This window comes from Typopeltis vanoorti, chromosome 19, assembly GCF_054136105.1.
Source record: "Typopeltis vanoorti isolate ZY-2024b chromosome 19, IOZ_Tvanoo_1.0, whole genome shotgun sequence".
NCBI lineage: Eukaryota > Metazoa > Arthropoda > Arachnida > Uropygi > Thelyphonidae > Typopeltis > Typopeltis vanoorti.
The window spans coordinates 79,975,166-79,994,809 of record NC_143567.1 but is presented as its reverse complement, the minus strand read 5'-3'; the positions used below and the strand labels follow the sequence as shown (position 1 = coordinate 79,994,809).

Genomic DNA, 19,644 nt, shown 5'->3' with positions numbered 1-19,644 from the left:
GCTGCTGTGTGTTCACATTTTAACAAATTTATAAGAGAGTAGGAGAATTATCACCAATTCTGATGACCAACAATGACCTATGGAAATGTTTTTAGAAAATGCAACCAATGAAAATGGAACATCTGTGAAAAAGAGAAGAGCAAATTCATGGAGAGAGGGATCATTAATCAACCTAATTGCTCTCTTCTATACTAGATCAAGTATTTTTAAGAAATTAAGGACATCATCTGAAATATGTTAACAATATTCAATGGTCAGATGAATTTGAAACTTGTTTAGCATCAATAATTATTTAGAGAAAGTAAATAATACCTTGAATGAAAGAGAAAAACCTAATTTTTTTGATGCTAAGGAGGCAATATCAGTAATATGCTCATGCCAAGAAAAATGTAAGGTTAGAATTATCACAGTAAGAAAAATCTTTGTTTCAAAATTGGAATACCATGAGTAATACTAAGAATAAAATTCAATAGAGTTTTCCATTATTGTATTTTATTCTTAAGGGAAATCTTGTCAGATTCTAGATCTTTGAGTTGAAAATAAGAATGGAAGAAAAGGGTACTTTTTTAGCAAGAAATAAGAGAGGACTGAGTTTTATTAACATTAAAATCAAGTTTATGAGAGACCTCATTGAAGAATAGTCTGTCAGCCAGAATTTAATATTGTTGAAATTAATGTTCTGGAAGTTTTTATGTAGCTCCCACTTGCAAAAGGCTTCTATAAAGCCTTGTGCAATTTATATATATATATTTATAATATACAGGGTGTTCGGGATAAATTTGACAGTTTCGTAAGGAAAAAGAAAATCTTCTTTGTATCTATTAAATTTAATGAATTGACAAAAAACATTACAGGCAGAGTTAATTACAATACTATCAACAAGATTTACTCAAAATAACCACCATTAGCATCGATCACAGCTTCAATCCTGCTTCGGAACCTCGAACAAGCTGATGCTACAGTCTCCCTGGGAAGGGCTGCAAAAACTGTTTTAATTTTATCCATTAACTGGGCTTTTGTATTACTGGAAGTGCGATTGGTGTCTTTTTCAACTGCGCCCCATACAAAATAATCCATGGGGTTAAGGTCTGGGGAGTTTGGAGGCCAAACATTTGGACTGGTGAAGTCGTAGAAATTTTCAGACAACCATTTTTGACTTTTCCCAGAGGTGTGGCAAGGGGCCGAATCCTGCTGCCATACATACGGCCTACCATTGGCTACCCTTGTTATCCAGGGCTTGACTACAGTGTTTAGCAACTCCACGTAGCCATCTGAAGTCAACCTGAGGCCCTCTTGGAAAAAATGCGGAGGCATCACATTGCCTTCAGAGGATACACATCCGAAAACCATCACAGTTTGGGGAAATTTAGTCTGCATTACACGAGGAATGTCCTTTGTACTGTATGCAAGCCATCTGTTATTCTGCGTGTTGTGTTTTTGATCCTGGCAAAAGTTTTTCTCATCGGAAAAGAACCAGATTGTTTGTGGTTCCGCAGGATGTTTCACTTTGATTAGAAGTTTCTTCGCGTTTATCAAACGTTTTTCACGGGCCTTTTCTGTAAGCAGCTGACCTTTGCGGCGCTTGTATGAGTAGTAGCGGAGGTCTTCATTGAGTGCAAGCTTCATAGTAGAGGCTGCAACATTCATTTCACGTGACAAAGCCCGAATTCCAATGCCAGGGATCTTCAACACCTGTTCCTGCAGATTTGCGAGGAATTCTGCTGTACGAACGCAATCAGATCGTCTGCTAGGGATCTTTCTTCTTGCTACATCCTCGTAGTCACCATTGCAAGTCTCTAGTTCATGCCTGATTGTTTTTACTGTATTCAGGGAGCATTGAGCAGCAGTCGAAATATCCTTATTTTGATGGCCGGCACGAATCATCATGATACAAGTTATTCTCTTCTATGATTCAGGTGGGTTCCAGCTATCCATCCTTTCTGACATCTTGTATATGAATGAAGAAGGGTCCAACCTTTTAAATGAAGAGAAGTGTGTGTTAATACATGTAACTTACGGAAAAATATAATTAATTATAAATATGTCAAATTTATCCCGAACACCCTGTATATATATATATATATATTTTTTTTTTTTACAGAGTCCAGAAAACCCTCTAGAGACCAAACGTAAAACTTGTCTACAGCTATAGCAACTAAGGTTATGAGGCTAGTGTATTATCTCTGTACATGGTATGTGTTTTGGCTGGTTTGCCTATTTTCTGAGAGATGAAACACCTGAGTTTATGTCAGGAAAAATCTTCCACCTCTGTATAAGATCATTTAACTCACCTTCAGTTGAAAAGAACTTTGAGGTTCTTTGTATCCTAGATGTTGATTTGTGTAGAACAAGGTTTGTCAAATGAGAAACAAAGCATACCATCATTATGCAAAACTTTGTATTGGATTGGCAGTCAACTGGAGAAGGTTTTTAATATATAGAAGGAAGAATGTAGGTGAAAGAACAGAATCTTGTGAACACACCACCATTAGTTAAAAGATTGAGGATAAAGAGGCTATGCATTGCACATAATGTCATAATATGCAACTAGAAAGAGAGAGAAATTTGGAAGAAAAGTTACAGATAACGCATTGATATGAGCTTACTTAATACACAATTTGTACAAACCCAATCAAATGCCTTAAAACTATCAGGAGCCATTTGAAATCCCCACACTTTTCTATGGCATTTGTCCAAAGGTGGGTGACATAAGCAAAGATTTCCCCACGGACCAAGAATGGTGCAGTCCATACTGTCATACATATAATAATTTATTAGTTGTAGGCTTCAAGGTAATATAGAAATTCAGATAATAGTTTTCTTTAATAATTTAAAAAGAATTGCAGCGAGAGAAACTGCACAGTAATTTGATGATTTGTTTCGGCAAAGATTTGTTTCCCCTTCTTAGGAATGTCTGAAATTTGCTCATTTCCAGACTGCAGTATAGATACAAGTGAAATAGGAGAGAATAATAAGGCAGCATAGAACAGGAGTCAACTGTGAAGTACAAACATTCAGAATTGTGGAGATACTCTACAATACATGTCTGTGAGGTTAGCTTAGTGGCTGTGCGCTTCGCAATCATATACCTGGGAAAGGAGTGTCCTAGATTCGATTCCCGTTGGTGATGTGAGGAACTGAAGGATCTTCCTTAGCCATAGCCAAGTTAGCCAGTCTTGGGCATGGACAGTAGGGATTTTTCCCTAGTTTATCCTGGGGTTTTTCATCCCACAAAAGCAAGCAAACCGGCCTCAAGGCTGGTTTGTCTGCTTTGTGGGCTCAACACTACAGACATAGGATACACCGGGGCATAGGGCTTACCATCTTATACTGTGAATAGTTTGAGGTCTGATGATTAATAAACCCTCGACACCACAAGGTAAAAAAGGGAAAGGAAGATGAGATCAGATGAGACTCTAGCAATATTATTATTATTATACAGATATCTTGATTGAGTCAGAAGACTCATTGCATCAGATCCATTATTCACACACTAGCTATTATTTGCACAATACCTATCATACCTCTCCTTACACTCATTCACTGTTGAAGCACTTGCAACCCCTCTGGCAACACATTCACCACCCTCCAAGCAAAAAATCTGGTCCTAGCATCCTAGACAACCACACTTACACAATTTCAATGGGTGACCCCTCATTCTCTCCCTTCCTACCATGTACTAGAAAAAGTCTTCATTGTCAATCCTTTAATACATCCTTAATAACTTATATACTTCTATCATGTCTCCTCTTTTTCTTCTATCAGCTTGTTTTTGAAGCTCACAGACCTTCAATCTATTCTCATTAGGGAGTTTTCATTGGATCTGCCACAATCTTTGTCACTCGCATCTGGATCCTCTCCATCACTTTTTCACGGAATCCAAATGTGGACTTATTAAATCCTTATATAGGGGAACAATAACTTCTCTATCCCTGCTTGTTGATGTTTTCTTCACAACCACATAATCTGATGTGCTGTTTTTGGCAACCTTTGCAATATGTCCTCTAAACTTGAACTCCCCTTTCACAATCCCCACAGAGTTCTTGGCTTCATCACTTGACTGCAGTTCAGTTTAGTGCACAGCATGTGATCTCTTCTTCCCAAAGTATATCGTGTTACACTTGGCTACATTAAACTGGCAGTCATTTACCTTTGACTATACTGCTAGTCTTTTAAGTTATCCTTCAGGTCCTGGATCTGTATATCACCTTCATTTGCCATTATGCTTCCCAGTTTTGCATAATTAACAAACAACTGAACATTTCCCATCAGATCATTTCCTACATCATTGATGTACAAATTAAACAACAGAGAACCATGTGCTTTGCATTATGGGATACTAAGGCAAGTAATGCGAAGTCATTATCCTCTATATACAAGTTGCCCCGTCTTGAATTTACTTCGTGAGGAAACTTTGCTTACACTTAGATAAAGGATTAAACCAAGAATGTAATTCCTTGCCATCTTTAATTTATAGTATAACCAACTGGAAAAACTTTCAACATAGGCCAATATGTTACCTAATCCCATGGTTTTTTGCATTGCAGTTCAGCATTATTCTGAGGATCTCCATTTCTTCACACCCTATTCTCCCATCGGTCAACATTGCAACATCACCACCTAGATGGTACACCTTTTGAAAAATGTTCACTCATTTCAGCTATTTAGTTTCCTTCTGTTACTTTTCTACCATGTTTTACTTGCTTCATCTAAAAAATTAAAAAAAAAGATATGTAAGAAAAATATGTTCCATATGTAAAATGAGCCAAGTGCTGAGTAAGCAAAAAGTTGGCTACAGGCTAAAAATTTTATTTGTTAAGAATATATTTTAGGATTTCCTTTGATCCCAGCAGCTAGCATTCTCTCACAAGTAGCTTTAGCTTTACTAAGCAACTTGCTCACATTCTATAATAATGTCAACATTTGAGCTAGACAAGGGTAATAGTGGATATACAATAATACTTTTGGATTTTGCTAAGACTTTTGACAGAATACAGCATGGAAGACTGTTGTATAAATTGGAGATTATGGGTTTGAATTATAGAATATTAGCATGGATAAGAGGATGGCTGACTGACAGATATAAAAAAGTGGTATAAGAGGATGCGAGTCTGCAAGATTTAAGGTTACAAGTGGTGTATGACAAGGATCAGTGCTTGGTCCACTGTTATTCAATCTGTACATTAATGATATTGGGAAGTATTTGACAAGCAACATACAGCATTTGCTGATGATGCAAAGATAGGTAGGGTAATCAGGAATGCTGCTGATATGCATTACTTGCAGAATGGTTTGAATAGGCTAGAATTGTGGCAATGGGAAAATGGATGTCAGTAAATGTAAAGTCATGGACTTTGCATGATGAGATATCCAACGTTGTATTATATTGGTGGGATTATGCTAGAGACACTGATCAGGCTAGGGATCTTGGAGTATTAGTAGATAGGAAATTGAAGTTCATGGGCCATGTAGCAAAGATTGCAAATACCACTCAATCAAAAGTTGCAATTGAAATTAATTTTGGCATGTAAAATTAAGGATGTTATTTTGCCTCTTTACAAGGCCTTGACAAGACCTCACTTGTACTGTTGTGTGCAGGTCTTGTCTCCTGGTTTCCACTGTGATTCTGATATAGTGAGAGAGAGTGCAAAGGAGAGTGTTAAAAATTATATCAGGATTGTGGAATACTGATTATGAAAACAGATTGAGAATTTGTAGACTGCAGACACTAGCAAACTGGGGAAAGAGGGATGATATGATTGAGACTTACAAACTTCTGAAAGGATCATACAGGATTTCAGTTGATGTAATTTTCCATTTTATGGAGAGTGGGGAAAGGACAAGAGCATCCTTAGAAGCTGAAAATGAATGCTGCTAAGAAGGGGGGTGAAATCTAGATTTTTCTCACATAGAGTTGTGCATGATTAGATTGGATTGCCATCAGATGTTGTGTGTGCAAGCAGTGCAATTGAATTCAAGAACAAGTATGATAGCTGGTGTATGTAGTATGTGACCTATCTCGATGAGTCCCTGAATCCCTTGGGGTGTCTCTCTTAATAATAATTTTAATAATAACCACGGAAGTCACTCGTCTTGCCTGCGACTCGTACTGCTCATTGGGCATGGTGATTACTTTTTTTGTCTGCAACTCCTATTTAATGTGATTTATCCTTCTGACTCTGGATATACAATCTGATACTGTTTTCTTCAAACACTCCTTGACCACCTCCCATGCATCACCAACATATCTCCCTTCCAAATTCTTATGTCATGGAACTGGTGAATGCTGACTCCTCAGCTTGTCATAATCACCTGCCATATAATTTTACATATATTAACAGAATAAGAGAATATTCTGCATGTCTGACAATTTCCCAGGTCAAGATTACATGATCACTGTCCCTGAACTATCTCTTTTAAAAGTTTAATCACCTGTCTTGCTTCTTCACATTCTTGAATTCAATTTTTAGAGTTTCACCCTTAGAGGAATTGGTACCATTATGCCAGTGAGAAAACACTAAAACCTCTGCATTTGAAAGTCTTTCCACTTGGTTATACTATAAATTAAAGATGCCAATAAATTATATTTTAGGTTTCATCCTTTATCCAAATGTAAGGAAGCAAGTTTGCACATGAAATAACTTCATGATTGGGCTACTTGTATATAGGGACTAATGACTTCACATCAGTTGTCTTAGTAGCTCATAATGTAAGGCACATATCCTTACAGATATGTATAATGCTATGCAATATGGGCATAATGCCAGAGAGATTATTCAGCTAATGAATGTCCATTTTGCTAAAAGCTATCAACCTGGTGTATGCAAAATTGCACTCTCTGCTACCTCTTCACTGGATGAAGAAACTCAGGTATGTGAGAAGGAGGAATCAGAGCTGTTGCACAAACTTCAGCAAAAGGGACTGATATCAACAAGGATATTAAAGAGTGTTCAGCTGAATTGGCTGCTCCTTTGACCAGGTTATGTAATTTGAGTTTCAGAATAGGCAAGATTCCACAGGAGTGGAAAGAATGTATCAAATGATAGATTTATCAATATCTTTGGAGTAATGGTTGAAGATATTGGGAAATTTAGTTAGGGCTCACATTCAGAAATGGGTTGATAGAGAATCTCAATTTTGCAATGAACAGTATAGGTTTAGATCATGTTTGAGCAACTGACTCACATTCTATAATAATATTACCATTGAGTTAAACAAGAGAAATTGATACACCATGATACTTTTAAAGTTTTCTAAGGCTTTTGACATGCATGGAAGACTGTTGTATAAATTATTATTATTCTAAGACTCCATGGCATCAAAGACTCATCTAGGTGGTCCTTTAGTCATACACACAGCTCATCATACTGTACCTTAAACACACTCAAATTCTCTGCAGACACCACCCACTCAGACAAGGCATTCCAATTATTCACAACTCTGTATGCAAAAAAACCTGCTTCTCACTCCATTGCTCACACCTTCCTTATACAGCTTCCAGGGATGACCTCTGGTTCTCCCCTGATCTCCCACCATTTTCTGTAAAACCTCTTCAACGTTGATCTTTTAGCAACCATTTACTAACTTGTAGGTCTCTCATGTCACTCCCCTTCCTCCTATCTGCTAGACTCTGTAAATTGCATCTTCTCAATCTTTCCTTATCTCTGACATTCCAGAAATCAGAAACTACCTTAGTCAGTTGCGTCAGGACCATTTCCAACATCTTTGTCCTTTTCAAAACCAGGTGACGAAATCTGTACACAGTAGTCCATGTGTGGCCTGATCAGAGCCTTATACAATGGAACAAGAATTTCCTTATTTCTACAAGTCAATGTTCTCCACATCATTCCCAGAATTCTTTTGTGTTGTCCTCACAATTTTGGCAATATGTCCTCTAAATTTCAGATCATTATCCAGTATCACCCCAAGATCTCTTATTTCCACTACCTCCAATAATATATCCCCACAAGCATAAATTCTATATCCCATATTTGTTTCCCAAATTTTAAAACCTTACATTTGCAACATTGAACTCATATCCCCCCATTTCTATGCCCATTCACTCATTCTATTAAAGCATCTTCTCTACTCTTTATAGTTCATCCAAATCTTTGCCAATATCATTAATATAAGGTCAAACAGCAGTGGTCCCTAAAACATACCCCTGAGGCACACCACTAGTGACTTTCCTCTTCTGGGATATTGCTCCCCCCCATACACGCTGATACCTATCAGATAGCCAGTCTCCGATCCAGTGCACTAATCTAATATCCAACCCCATCTGCTCTGGTTTGACTATCAACTTATCATGTGGTACTCTATCAAAAGCTGTGGCAAAACTAAGTATACTACTGTATATCCCTCTCCTATGTCCAATGAAGCCATCACCTTATTGTAATAAGTGAGTAGATATACTAAAACATTAGTTCCCTTTAGAAATTCCATGCTGTCCATCAAAGATAATACCATTGTTGTCAACCCAATTCTAGATCCTAATTCTCACCAGCTTCTCTAACACCTTAACCACATCTGACACATAGATATGCCTATAATTTGATGCCTGATGTCTATCATGTCCCTTATGAAGTGGGCACAATCTTGCCCTCCTTCCACTCCTTTGGAACTCGACCCATTGCAAGACTCATATTAAAAAAATATGTTAAGGCAGATGTCAACTCCCTCACACATTCCTACAGAATACGTGGGGTTATATATTATCAAGTCTTTCAGCCTTATTAACATCAAGTTTGCTCAATTCCCTATGAACTTCTTGCTCACTTACAGTCATTCTCTCTCTCCATCATCAACTGCTCTCAATCTTTCTGTGATGTCACATTCACAAGAATTGAAAGACCTTTATGAACTGCTCATTAAGTATCTTCATTATATCTTATGCAGCAGTTGTCCTTATACCATTTTCTCCAATCAGTGTCATCCTTCCATAATCATTCTTTTTTTTTTTTTTTTTTTGCTTGCTACATATCGAAAGAACTCCCAATGATTCTTTTTGGATTCATTAGCTAACTGCTGCTCATAATTCACTTTTGTTACCCCTACCAACCAAGTCCCCCTCCTTTCCTGGTCTTTGTAATCCTCGTGGAATTGATTATTATCACTTCTCTTATGCTGCCTCCATAATGCCTTTTCCTCTGTATCACACGTTTAATCTCTTCATTTATCAATTTCACACCTACCTTCTGACCCTTGGAATACATTTAGAGACATTGCTTCTATTAGATAGTTCTTGAATATCCCCCAAGCTGCATTGATCTCTTTTCCATCTAACTCCTTATTCCATGCTACACCTGCAAGCTGTCTCCTGAGCTCCTCATCACCAGCCTTGTAGTTCCACATATATCCTTTCCTCACATTGCTGGCAACGACCCAGGTGATCACTCCATGGGCACTCTCACCAACTGGAGGTTGATTTGACACCTCATTTATATTGAAAGTTTATTTTTCACTTGGTTAGACTATAATAAATTTAGTTTAATCCTTTATCCAAGTGAAAAATAAACTTTCAACATCTCTCTCTAAATCCAGAGTAATTTAATAAAAAGGTGGCACACCGTTTGACAACTCCTATAGGTAAAAATGACGTCGCCATTGCTTCTGCTGGTATCTCCACTTCTGGGCCTGGCTCCCACTGAAGAGACCTCAATAAAAGTCGAAACTAGTCTGTGTAGCAGCCCTTCCCTTAATGCATAACATTATACATATCCGCAAGGAGGTGTGTTTTGCATTATGGGAGATACTGAGATAGGAGTGATGTTAGCTTGGTCCACCTTTGCTACTAGTTGCCGGTGCTATACTACCTTACCCCAGTCCTGAAGATATTTTCAGGTGCAAACTTTGTTTGCTCACACTTGGATTAAGGATTAAACTAAATTTATTACCTCATTTACAATTACATCCTCTGATGAGATGATCAAATCCAATAACCTCAATCCTCGTGTGCTCTCTGTTACGTATTGTCTACGGTAATTGTCCCTCAAAAACTCAAGAAACTCATTTTCTTTACTTCCAGTTGCTATCTCACATCCCAGTCTATATTGCCACAATTAAAATCGCCCATAATGTGATCACCCTTTTCTTATTTACTTGGCTAATTTGATTATATATTTCATAGTCACCCACCACATTACCAGGTCTATAACAACATCCAACTCAGTATTTCATTCTGTTTACCTCTATCTCACACCATACTGCCTCATAACCACTGACACTATTTTCCTCTTGCATCTCTACTTTGTATTGATGTAACGCTTTCTATCCTGTATTCCTGTCAGGATGTCGTCCTCATCCAACCATGTCTCACTTATTCCAACAATTTTTGGGTGAACAGACTCAATTAATGCAACCATTTCATTTGCCTTGTTTCTTACACTTCTAGCATTTGTATACAAACATAGCATTCCTGGATCTATAGCTAGTTTCACTGGCACCACTTATTCGATGTGACTTCTCCATGCTTAACTCGATCTATTTCTTTTTCTCCTTCTTCATCTTAGAACCTTCTTCAAATACAACTCTTTTCCCTTGATCCTAGGTCATCCCCTTCCCTTTTTGTCTACGCGCATTCACATCCTCTTGGGGCATCAACCTTTCTCATGCTGTGTTTAGAGAATATGAGATTGGATTATAAAATATTGACATTGATATCAAAAAGTGGTACATGGGAGATGTGAGTTATGCACCTTGGTGTGATGAAATATCCAACGGTATATTATATTGGTGGGATTTTGCTTGGAATAACTGATGAGGCTAGAGATCTCTTTGAGTCGTGGCAGACAGAAATTTGAAAGCTTACAAAAATGTCTACCGAGTGGATCAGCTAACAAAAAGAAGCAGGTGCGTGATAAAATAAATGAGAACATGATCAGGAGTGAAAGAAAAATTAAGGAGTGAGTGTTATATGGTGATTCAGTAGTAAAAGATGTAATAAATGAGTTTGACAAAATCATGCTTTCCGGGCATGAAAATTAATAATTTAAGTGAGGCTATTAGAGCACACAAGCATAAGGCGAAAGAAATGATAGTAGTGGCTGGAATGAATGATTTAAAAGGTGAAAAATTTGTTATGAAAGAATTACTAGTGTAGTAAAAGGAAAGAGAGAGAGAGAGTTAAGATAGTTAGTCTGTTGCCACGGTATGACAGAGTAGAGTTGAGAAGGAGGGCCATAATTGTGAATGACTATGCATAGGTTATGCAGGAGGAGTGGTGTGGAGTACGTTTGACGGGCAAAAGGACTTATACAAAAAGGATGGTTTGCATCTGAATGGATTTGATGTTCAGAGACTGGAAAAATTGTTGCTGAATGAAGTGAAAGTGGTTGTGCAGAATCAGTGAAACTAGAGCTTTTAGGGAGGGTGGGGATGCTGTTAAGTGGGCATGCAGACATCAGTGAGGCAATTGCGTATAAGAATGTGTATAATATGCCTGAGTTAGGACAAAGGATAACAAACCAAAATGGGATAGTTAGTATAAGGCATCAAAGGGGTGGGGCTAAGGGACTTTTGCACTTTATGTACACTAATGCTAGGAGTATTCAGAATAAGGAGGAATTTTTGGCCTTGGTTAGTTCTTCCTGGCCACAGGTTATTGGCATTAGTGAGACATGACTAACAGAAGATGATATAGTTGGTGGGATAGAATGTGAGGGGTATAGTGTGTTCAGAAAAGACAAAGAGAAAAGAATGGGGCAGGAGTGTTATTGATTACAGTGCATGGGAAGTTGTTAAGAACGTTTGAGGGAGGTAATGGCTGACTGCATACCCAGAGTCCAGAGAGTAAATCAAGTGGGAGTTGAATGGATGAATGGATAGCTGATGAACTGCAGCCAAAGAGAATGGAAGTTCAACTTCAGGATAGTGAAAATAGCACATTTGAGGTTATCTGGTATGAGATAACCTCAAATGTGCTATTTTCACTATCACAGGCGATGGAATAGATGATGGAGACAGTATGCATAGGCATATATAGACTCAATGAGTGGAGGGCAGGTAATTATTATGGGTGATTTCAACTATAGTAACATTGATTGGAGGGAGGAGAGGACAAATGGGAGGAAGGAAATGAATTTTATGCAGTTACCAAGGGATATCAGCATATAATGGAATATACTAGGGGTTCGAAAGTGCTTGACCTAGTAATTGCATTTGAGAAATTAACTATTATGAATATGACCATATTGCCACCAATTGGTGAGAGTGATCATAAGGTCTTGACCTGGGAAGTGACTAAATGTGTGGAATTTTCAATTAAGACAGGGTACATGTGGAATTATCGGGCTGGTAAGTATGACAAGCTTAGGAAATTGCTTGGGTCAGTGCCATGGCATGTTAAACTGCAAAGGCTGGATGTTGACAGTGCATGGGAAGTTGTTAAGGAACGTTTGAGGGAAGTAATGGCTGACTGCATACCTAGAGTCTGGAGAGTAAATCAAGTGGGAGTTAAATGGATGAATAACACCATTAAGCTTGAGCTGCAAAAAAAAGAAACAATTGCAGATGAAATTTAAGGAGAAAGGTGACCTGCAAGCATACAAACAGTATAAAGCACAGACCAGAAGGGTAACTAGTGTGGTAAGAAAAGCAAAAGCAGATTATGAAAGGAAATTATCATTGCAAGCAAAAGTGAATCCCAAACAGTTCTTTCGATATGCTGCAAGTAAAAGAAAAATTGTATACAGCAAAATGATTCTAAGGAATGCCGATGGCAGGGAGGTAACTGAATCAGCTGAAATAGTAGAATTATTAGGCGAACACTTTGCAAGAGTATATCATCCAGGCTGTGATATTGCAGGAATGAGAGAAGGAATGGCTGATACAGGAATTGAAGTGAATGAAATGGAGGTGAATCTGTGGGATTGGATGGTATACTAGCTCGAGTCGTTCGTGAAGCGGCAAAGGAATTGTCAGTTCCCTTGACCATATTGTTTAATTTAAGTCTCAGCTCTGGGTTAGTGCTGAGGGGGTGGAAAGAGGGAAAGATAGTTCCATTGCATAAAGGAGATTCCAAGACTGCTGTTGCAAATTGCCGACCGATCAGCATATCAGGAATCGTTGCCAAGGTTTTGGAGATATTAGGCAAGAGCAAAATACAGGAATGGATAGATGAAAATGGGTTACTGTGTGGAGGACAGCATGGTTTTGCTAAGGGTAGATCATGCCTCAGTAACTTGCTCACGTTTTATAATACAGTGACGGCTGAACTGGATAAGGTAATGGATTTACAATGATACTGCTGGATTTTGCTAAGGCCTTTGACAGGATACCACATGGAATTCTAATCAAGAAACTGCAGCACATGGGGATGGATATAGGGTTGGTGAGATGGATAGGAGGGTGGTTGATGGAGAGATATCAGAGAGTAGTTTATTCAGGAGTGGAGTCCAAAAGAAGGCCTGTTACTACTAGTGGTGTGCTGCATGGTTCTGTTCTTGGATCACTGCTATTTAATTTGTTCATTAATGATATAGGAAAGGATATGCGAAGAATTGTTCATTTATTTGCTGATGATGCAAAGTTGGATAGAGCAATAGTGAATGCACATGATATCAAAATTTTGCAGGATGATTTGGATAGATTGGCAGTCTGGGCTAATGAGAATGGATGTCAGTTTAATGTATCAAAGTGTAAGGTTATGCATTTTGGGGTGAAAAAATTAGCAGCAGTATATCACATTGGTGGAACTGTACTCCAGGAGGTTGATGAAGCCAGAGATTTGGGTGTATTGGTGGATAGGGAGTTGAAGTTTAGGGGACACATAGCAAAAGTGGCTAAATCAGCTCATCAAATCACTTGGTTACTGAAGAATACTTTGACGAGCAGAGATAAGCAAGTTATTGTTCCTCTTTATCGAGCATTGATAAGAGACCATCTTGACTACTGTGCCCAGATCTGGGTCCCTGGGTTTCTTCTTGATAGGGTGAAGTAGAGAGGATCCAGAGGCGAGTGACCAAGATGATAGCTGGTCTATGGAATGAACCTTATGAAAACAGGTTGAAGATCTATGGGTTACAGAAATTGGTTGATAGGCAGAAAGGGGATGATATGATTGACACATTTAAATTACTGAAGGGTTTTTACAAGATTAATTCAGAGGAAATTTTTCTAAAGAAGATATAGAAATGGTGCAAAGAAGAGTTACAAATATTATATCATGATTATGAGGATAGACTGAGAGTATATGGGCTGCAGGCACTGGTAGACAGGAGAAAGAGGTGATGTGATAAAGGTCCATTAACTTTTGAGAGGGTGTTATAGAATATCCGTTGATAAAATTTTTCATTATATGGAAGGTGCCAATCTGTGGAAGTTAAGTTTGTTTGCATTTAAAAAAGGGATGAGAGTTAGATTCTTCTCTCAAGAACAGTGAGTGATTGGAGTAGTAGTGAGTGCATCTAGTGTGGTTGAGTTTAAGAGAAGGTGTGGGTGATGTATGGCCTGCCTTGATGCATCCTTGACTTCTGGAGGTCTAATAATAATAATATATTTGCAGCTACCATTACATTAAATATTATATATTTGCAGCTACCATTACACAATAACACTCACTACACTATTAGCAACATAATCATATAACTTTCATTCAAATACACAGCAAGCTTTAAAAAAATATGCAGACACATCAGTTCAAAAATAATTGCACACTCATGCCAGCTGAACAAGAACTGACTATCCCTTTTCAGCAACTAATAATCTTCTCTTCAGTAGCACAATAGTATCCCATTGTGTTATCATATTCATAGTGAATATGTTGAATAGATTTTGCTTTCCAAGTATGTAAGAAATTTTTACCAAGCTAATTGCATCATTATTTAGGATATGCAGATAACTGTCCAAATGTGTTGATCATTTGTCTTATTATTACATCGAAATGAATACTGAACTTGCATTTTATAATCATTCAGTATGTTTACATATTTATACAGGCAAAACAGAATCTCATGAAAGCTGAGGATGATTTTAAAAATCAGGATAACTTGTTAAGAGAAGAGTTACCCCTGTTGTATGATGGAAGAATAGAATATTTTCAACCCTCTTTGGAAGCCATCATAAAGGCAGAGGTTTGTTTAAAGTAGAACTTCAAAAGTTTTATCTTAATACCAGTATTAATTAGTAATGGCCATGCATAAGTAGAAGTAATCCATAAATTTACTAACCTGTATATTTTTAATAAGTGCTAATGTTGGTTTATCACAAAACATAAACTTATAGTTCATTAGTAATTATATAACATTTATGGGGTCAGCTACTACTGTTTCTAGATAAATTTAAGATAATTTTAAAGTGATTAAAATTAGTTATCTCAAAACAGTATTTGACTCAATAAATCTAATATAATAAGTACTGTTCAGTTACTGTATCTGGACTAAGGATTAGATAATCTGAAAACCCTGCTCTAGACCATGGGTTAAACTTTTTCAATGAGCAGTGCAGTGATTTCAGATATGAGACATTCAAATTACCTCAAGACAAACATCCACATCCATAGATCAATTCGAACCCACAGCATGGCAGTTGGATAGCAGATACTCTTTATATAAGTTACATGTGAACACAGTTGAAAAATATTTAATTAAGATAGGTTAACTACAGATATTCAATTCACATGTGGCGGATCATTGTCAGTGTGATACAGTCAGAAATTTAAAAAATTAAACAATAATGAAGGTATATTGAGAATGGAATCTCTCCTTATATGCAGTCGCAAGACAGCCAGGCTAAAAAACAAAAAAAAAATTTTTTTGGCACTTGCTTCATGTACACCTTTATAATGTTTTCAATTGAATAAGGAACTGGATTATTAGTTCTACTGAGAGGGGATCTGCTTTGTGCTTTTAGAATAATCTTAAGAAGATACCACCTTCCCAAGATTATCCCAAAAGTACAAAAAGTATTAAAAGTTTATCTGAATTCATGATGCTCTTAAATTTGATTAATGTTAGATAAAAAGCAAAACTACTTTTGGCAATGGAGCAGTCCCTTTATAACAATTTTGCTAAAGGAGATACAATTAAATGAGGTTTTTTTAATTAAAAATATTAATTTGACATACTTGTGTGAATTTTTTGAAGGTAAAGATGGTAAATAGCTTGGCACAAGACTTGGCTGAGACAGTAGTTAATTAAAAATGCTGAACTTAAGATAGAATCTCATTCGTGTGTCATCTTCTATCCAGGAGGTTGGCTACCATGATGTGACTCATGGTTGACTACAGGCATAATGACACATGGTAACGACCCCATCTCTTCCACATATTGTCATAGGTATTCATGGCTGTAAATCCGTGTGCGTTCACTGGACTGCATATTGCTAAGAACAGGTTTGCCTGTTCATAGCAATGAAAAACCCTCTATCTCCATATGAGACCAGCTAGTTCGCCTTCAGTCGAAAGAGACCAGCCAGATAAAGGTTCCTCACATCATGGATAGGAATCAAACCCAGGTCTTTCTGACCAAAGGGCTTCATCTATACCAATTGAGCTACAGAGGCTCAGAAATGTGTATCAGATAGCTTAAAAAATGTGAATAAAACCAATGAAAACATAAGTACAGAAAAAATGAATTATACAAACTATGAATTTAAAAGAATTGAAAATAAAGAAAAAAAATCCGTTTAAAGATTAAAATTCTCCATTGAATATGAAGAAAAGAAAACTTATTGAATTTGATCCTCATTAGATTCAATCATGATAATAGCAAAGTATACCACAACCCTACTAACATTAGAAATTATTTGCATTTCACCTATGACCCTTAATGTATAAAAAAAAATTTGTTAATGCCTACAAATACTCATCTTCTATCGCAGCTTTAAATTAAGAAAAATTACTCATCTGAAAGAGAGTTTCTGCTCTTGACAGTTATCCCAAACAACTCAGAATACACTATTCACTCAACCGAAAATCATGTACTTTCTTCTCAAAGTCATATCAAAACTGCATATATCCTTAAATTCCCATATAACCAAAACATTTATACAGCCATAAAATTTATTTTCAGATATTCAAATTATAAAATTGTCCACCAGCAACTACCTATAAAATTTACTAAACCACAGAACCACAATAGCTCAGACCATTGTGTTATATGCCATAACATATCTGTTATATTGGATCTATCATTTGTTCTGTCACACTTAATTGAATATTATTGTGATTGTAATATTCCCATACCAGACTACTTACTTTCCTCCACAAAGGAAAAACACAAATGAAACATATCAGCAGATTTCAGTTTCCAAAAAAAAAATTAAACCTATGTTGTTCTGAATCTCTTGCAGTAAGAATCATCCAATGTGCAGAAACACAAAAAGAACTTATTTATTGTCTCCTCCTGGAAATTCAAAAAAAAAAAAAAAAAAAAAAAAAAAAATCTCTCTATTCTTAGAACAAGCCTAATGTCCCAATACTCTTGAACCAACTAAACTCCTCTTAATACATCATTTTATAAAAACCACACTGCAAGCTCAGTTTTCTACTATCTACATCTGATGATGTTTTAAACAAAACAGCCAGCACATTTCGTGTCGCCATCTTGCCGTATAAATAATTCTTGTAGATAAGCTTATACATTGGTTAGACACACTTCTAACTTTTCAATAAATAACAACGTAAATAAAAATTATTAATTATAAAAACTTTAATAACTACCTATGATCTTTAGTTTAATAACTAAAGGTGGCCCTTGTTGGGGATCTAAATAGCAGAGTAGGAAATGATTGTCACACATACAAAAATATTTTGGGAAAATTTGGAGAAAATAGCAAAGCTAATAATAATGGCAAATACCTGTTGGATTTCTGCTCAGGACATGGACTGGTTATTACTAACACAAAGTTCCAACATAAAAATGTGCACAAATTCACATGGAGAGAAGAGGCAAGGAATAAGAAAAGTCTCATTAACTATGTTATTGTTGATAGTGATGTTTTCTCCCTGGTGCAGGACACCAGAGTGTACAGAGGATTTGAAATTGGAAGTGATCGCCATTTAGTCTTGAGCAGGATAAAATTGAATTGAAGATTCAGTGGCAAGCCCTGGAGAAAACACTGATTGATTCAGCCAGAGAGGCATGTGGTGAGGTTGTCTGCAAGGATAGAAAAATCAGAACTCCATGGTGGAAAGCATATCAAACGTTCCTGGCAAATAAGTCAGCTTGTGCTCATAAAGAATACAGAGACAAATGTAAGAAAGCTAAACACTGTGTAAAACTAGCAAAACAAAAATCATGGGATGACTTTGGCAAGAACATAGAAAATAAATATCAAGAATATGGCAAGATATTCTAGAGGTTGCTGAAGAAGCTCAGAAATGGAGGAAAGAGTGCTGTAAAAGGAATTAGAGATGATAAAGGTGACATGAAAACAGGGTGAAAATGATATCCTTGAAGTATGGAGTAATTACTTCTAAAAATTGCTAAATGAAACAAGCAGTAATGACAGCACAGTGGTAAAAAACACTGACTAGGCATACAGTCAGCAATACATATCCATACTTGAACTAGAAAAAGCCATTAAAAGCCTGAAATGTGGAAAGCTAGCAGAAGTAATGATATTCGACCAGAAGTGCTCAAGTATGGAGGTATAAAATCTTACAGTGGCTGCACTGCATAGCTCAGAAAGCCTGGACAGAGGGATGAATTCCAGATGATTGTAGTAGAGCTCTCATAGTACCCATATATATAAAAAGGGAAATAACAGTGAATGTGAGTATTACAGATGTATTTCATTACTGAGTGTTCCTGGTAAGATATATGCAAGTATACTTGAGCAATGGCTGAGAACGATTGTGGGAGAGAAGCTTGGTGAAGAACAAGCTGGATTCAAGCCAAATAGAGGCTGTCAGAATCAAATCTTCACTTTACGACAGGTAGTTGAGAAATCATGGGAATATAACAAAGATCTGTATTTGAGTTTTGTAGATCTGTAAAAGGCATATGACAAGGTGCCAAAGAGAGAAGCTATTCAAAACATACAATTATATGGTGTCAATGGGGCATTATATCAAGCAATACTTATTCTTTATTTGAGTTGTAAGTCAGCAGTTAGAATTGAAGGAAGTACAGAAGGTGGTTTAATGTTAAATCTAGTGTCAGACAAGGATGTACATTATCTCCTTTGTTATTCATTATCTATATGGATCACATTATAAAGGAAAGTAGTATTAAACCTGATATCAAAACTGGAGATGTTAATCTCAGCTCTTTGCTTTATGCAGATGATGTTATACTTCTAAATAAATCCACTACAGGTCTGCAAGATTCCCTGGCTAAATTGTTGTAATAGATATGGTATGAAGGTCAGCATTAAAAAGACAGAGAATGAAAATAGGCAGAAAATATCAACTGCATTGTGAATGGAGAACCTATAGAACAAGTAAAACATTTCAGCTGCTTAGGCACGATTTTTAGTGAAGATGGTAAATTAAATATTGAAATAGACAACAAAATCAACAAAGCTGGTACTTTAGGAAGTCAACTGAATAAATTTATATGGAATAAGAGAGAAATTAGCCAAAACACTAAGTTAGCTGTATGCAAGCCAGTGTTCAAACGAATTTTAACTTATGGATCTGAGAGCTGGGTCAGAAGCAAAATACTTGACCAAAGACTAGAGACTGCAGATATGAGAGTCCTG

The 19,644-nt window shown here is 36.8% G+C and overlaps 1 protein-coding gene across 5 annotated transcripts in view; it reads left to right on the top strand.

Moving 5' to 3' along the window:
- The window catches only part of LOC150096283 (bridging integrator 3-like), a 185,066-nt gene that overhangs the window by 153,787 nt on the left and 11,635 nt on the right, over positions 1–19,644 (top strand). For all 5 annotated transcript variants that reach the window (XM_090409317.1, XM_090409316.1, XM_090409312.1 and 2 more), the window contains exon 10: positions 14,937–15,071. In XM_090409317.1, the coding sequence (XP_090265443.1) occupies positions 14,937–15,071 (135 nt within the window). The remainder of the gene's footprint in view (positions 1–14,936; positions 15,072–19,644) is intronic.